This window comes from Myotis brandtii, unplaced genomic scaffold (genome assembly GCF_000412655.1).
Source record: "Myotis brandtii unplaced genomic scaffold, ASM41265v1 scaffold793, whole genome shotgun sequence".
Taxonomy (NCBI): domain Eukaryota; kingdom Metazoa; phylum Chordata; class Mammalia; order Chiroptera; family Vespertilionidae; genus Myotis; species Myotis brandtii.
The window spans coordinates 1,072,794-1,075,312 of record NW_005371193.1 but is presented as its reverse complement, the minus strand read 5'-3'; the positions used below and the strand labels follow the sequence as shown (position 1 = coordinate 1,075,312).

Genomic DNA, 2,519 nt, shown 5'->3' with positions numbered 1-2,519 from the left:
GATTCATAAACATGATATGTAAAATGTATATTATATTAGATAGTGGTGAGTGCTAAGGAGAAAAATATAAATGAGGGAAGGAGGGTAGGAAAGAATTAGGAACTGGCGGATGAGTGAGAATACAGGACAAGAAAGGATGAGACCTGTGATTTAGGAAAGTAAGAATTTCTCTAAGTCTCAATTTCTTCATCGGTAACATAATAAATAATAGCGCCTTCCCGAAGAAGGCTCAGGCCCTTAGACTGACTTTGTCACTTTTAAACTTTGAGCCTCTCAGAATTTCTTTGGCTTCTCTGAACCTGTTTTCTTATCTATGACATGAACAGACTCGTCCAGTCTATGTCACATGGTTTTTGAAAATATCACATGAGATCTGTGAAAACAGCTGAAAATGTAGATGCTCTTATCTAAATGTCAGATAGAAATTTAAAGGAAAAAACCACACAGCTAGTTTATGGGCTGCAAATCTCTTGCTGATGGTCAGCTGAGCCTCAGGACTGATTCCAAACGACGAATTACATAGCTGCTTGGTACCGATTCCCTACACTGCAGGGAAAAGGCCCACGAAAATTATCAGAAGATTATCAGGACGTACCAGTAGACTAGCAATCTTATCTTAGATCAGGAATAAAATAAACTAAACGTTCCTAAGTGGACACCTCATAAAATAGTTGTAGCATGTTATTTGTCAGATTTTAAAATGCTTTATTGCTCCTTTATGTTTGTTCTTGTTTTGTTTGTGGGACTTCGTTTCCAGGAAAAGAACTACATGGATTGCAAGCAGTTACAAATAAAGAATAATCATTTAAATTACCAAGAGCAGCCCTGACCAGTTTGGCTCAGTGGATAGAGCATCGGCCTGTGGACTGAAGGGTCCCAGGTTCGATTCCGGTCAAGGGCATGTGCCTTGGTTGCGGGCACATCCCCAGTGGGGAGTGTGCAGGAGGCAGCTAATCGATGTTTCTCTCTCATCGATGTTTCTAACTCTCTATCCCTCTCCCTTCCTTTCTGTAAGAAGTCAATAAAATATATATATTTTAAAAAATTACCAAGAGCAGATAGTCCATACTCTGGGTATTTCTGTAGATACTCAGTAAACACTAACCAAAGTAGATGATTTCAAACACAGACTGGCGTGTATTCCTTTTTCATCTTTATATTTTCTTCGGTCCTGAATATCTGATAGCATCCCAACAGTGGTTTGTTCAACCAATAAACATACTGGTATACACCGCAGGGTATATAGCGTCTGGCACATAGCAGGTACTCAGTAAATAACTGTGAAACAAAAGCACGATTACTGTGTAAGTTTGCTTACTACAGACTAGCCACTTGGATCCCTAAAATGTGTGTGCGTTTAAAACACACAAATTCTTGCCTTCCCTTGACAATGCTCCTCTGGTAAACCGAATTAGGTCCTGCTCTGAGACTGGCTTAAGACAGTGTTTTATTCCATTGAAATACAAAACCCAAAGTCAGTTTGAACATTACCTAGTCTAGTGGGCGCCCAACGTTTGCTAAATAAGATGCACATTCAGAAAGCAAACAGTTACGCCAGCCCAAATATCCCACTCAGGAGCCTGAACGGGCCGCCCGGCCGGTTCACAGCTACCGGGTGACCTCCAGACCTTCTCTGAGGCGCCGGCCCCCGCTCGCCTCGGAGCCACGGAGTCTTTCCGCTCAGCCTCCCCAAGTTTTCCTCTCAAGCGGTCAATGTCCCGGTTGTCATTCAGGCGGCTTTGCACTGCGACTGCGCACCCTCCGCCTCCGCCCCGTCCTCCCCCCGCGCCCCGGTGGCAGCCCGACCGGCCCAGCAAAGGGCCTTGTGGCTGTTTCCTATTGGGCCTCGGTTGCTATGGTATCGCACCCGCCTTAAAACTTGCAAGCACTGCTTCCGCCAGTTGAAGGAGAATTACTTCCGGGTCTGCCCTTACTTGTTATGGCTGACTGAACAGTCACTGAACTCAACACAAGTAAGTTTCCCGGAAATTTTCTAGAAAATTTTACTTAGCCACTCTAGCTTGTTGGTGTGGCGTGATATCATGTCCTTTTTCCCCTTTTATAAGATTTACTATATTTTTGTTGTTGTCTATTTGCCAGTCTCCAAAATGGCGCCTGCGCCGCCGGTAGGCCAGAGGTGAGTCACGTGGGCCCTCCGGTTCCGCCGTGACCGAGGCCCCGGTGTTAATCGTCTCCGGCACCATGTCTCGTTTGTCTGGCCTACAAGTCCAGCGTGGCCCTTGCCAGTTAGCATTGCTGCTTTTACCTCTCCTGCTCGGCCCCAGTTCGGTTCTCGCCATCTCCTTCCATCTGCCCATCAACTCTCGCAAGTGCCTCCGCGAGGAGATCCACAAGGACCTGCTGGTGACGGGCGCGTACGAGATCACCGACCAGTCTGGGGGCGCTGGCGGCCTGCGCACCCACCTCAAGGTGCGGCCCAGGGCGGGGCGGGACGGGAAGACCTCGGGCGTTGGCTTGGAGAGGCCGAGGATGGGGGTAGGGGGTGGCTGCCTGGCCTC

General features: G+C 47.4%; 1 protein-coding gene across 1 annotated transcript in view; it reads left to right on the top strand.

The window, feature by feature from the left end:
* The first annotated feature begins 1,900 nt into the window (after positions 1 to 1,900).
* TMED10 (transmembrane p24 trafficking protein 10) overlaps positions 1,901 to 2,519 on the top strand; it is a 34,031-nt gene continuing 33,412 nt past the window's right edge. The window contains exons 1-2 of the mRNA XM_005883586.2: positions 1,901 to 1,973; positions 2,101 to 2,430. Of these exons, the coding sequence (XP_005883648.1) occupies positions 2,203 to 2,430 (228 nt within the window). The 5' untranslated portion in view covers positions 1,901 to 1,973; positions 2,101 to 2,202. The remainder of the gene's footprint in view (positions 1,974 to 2,100; positions 2,431 to 2,519) is intronic.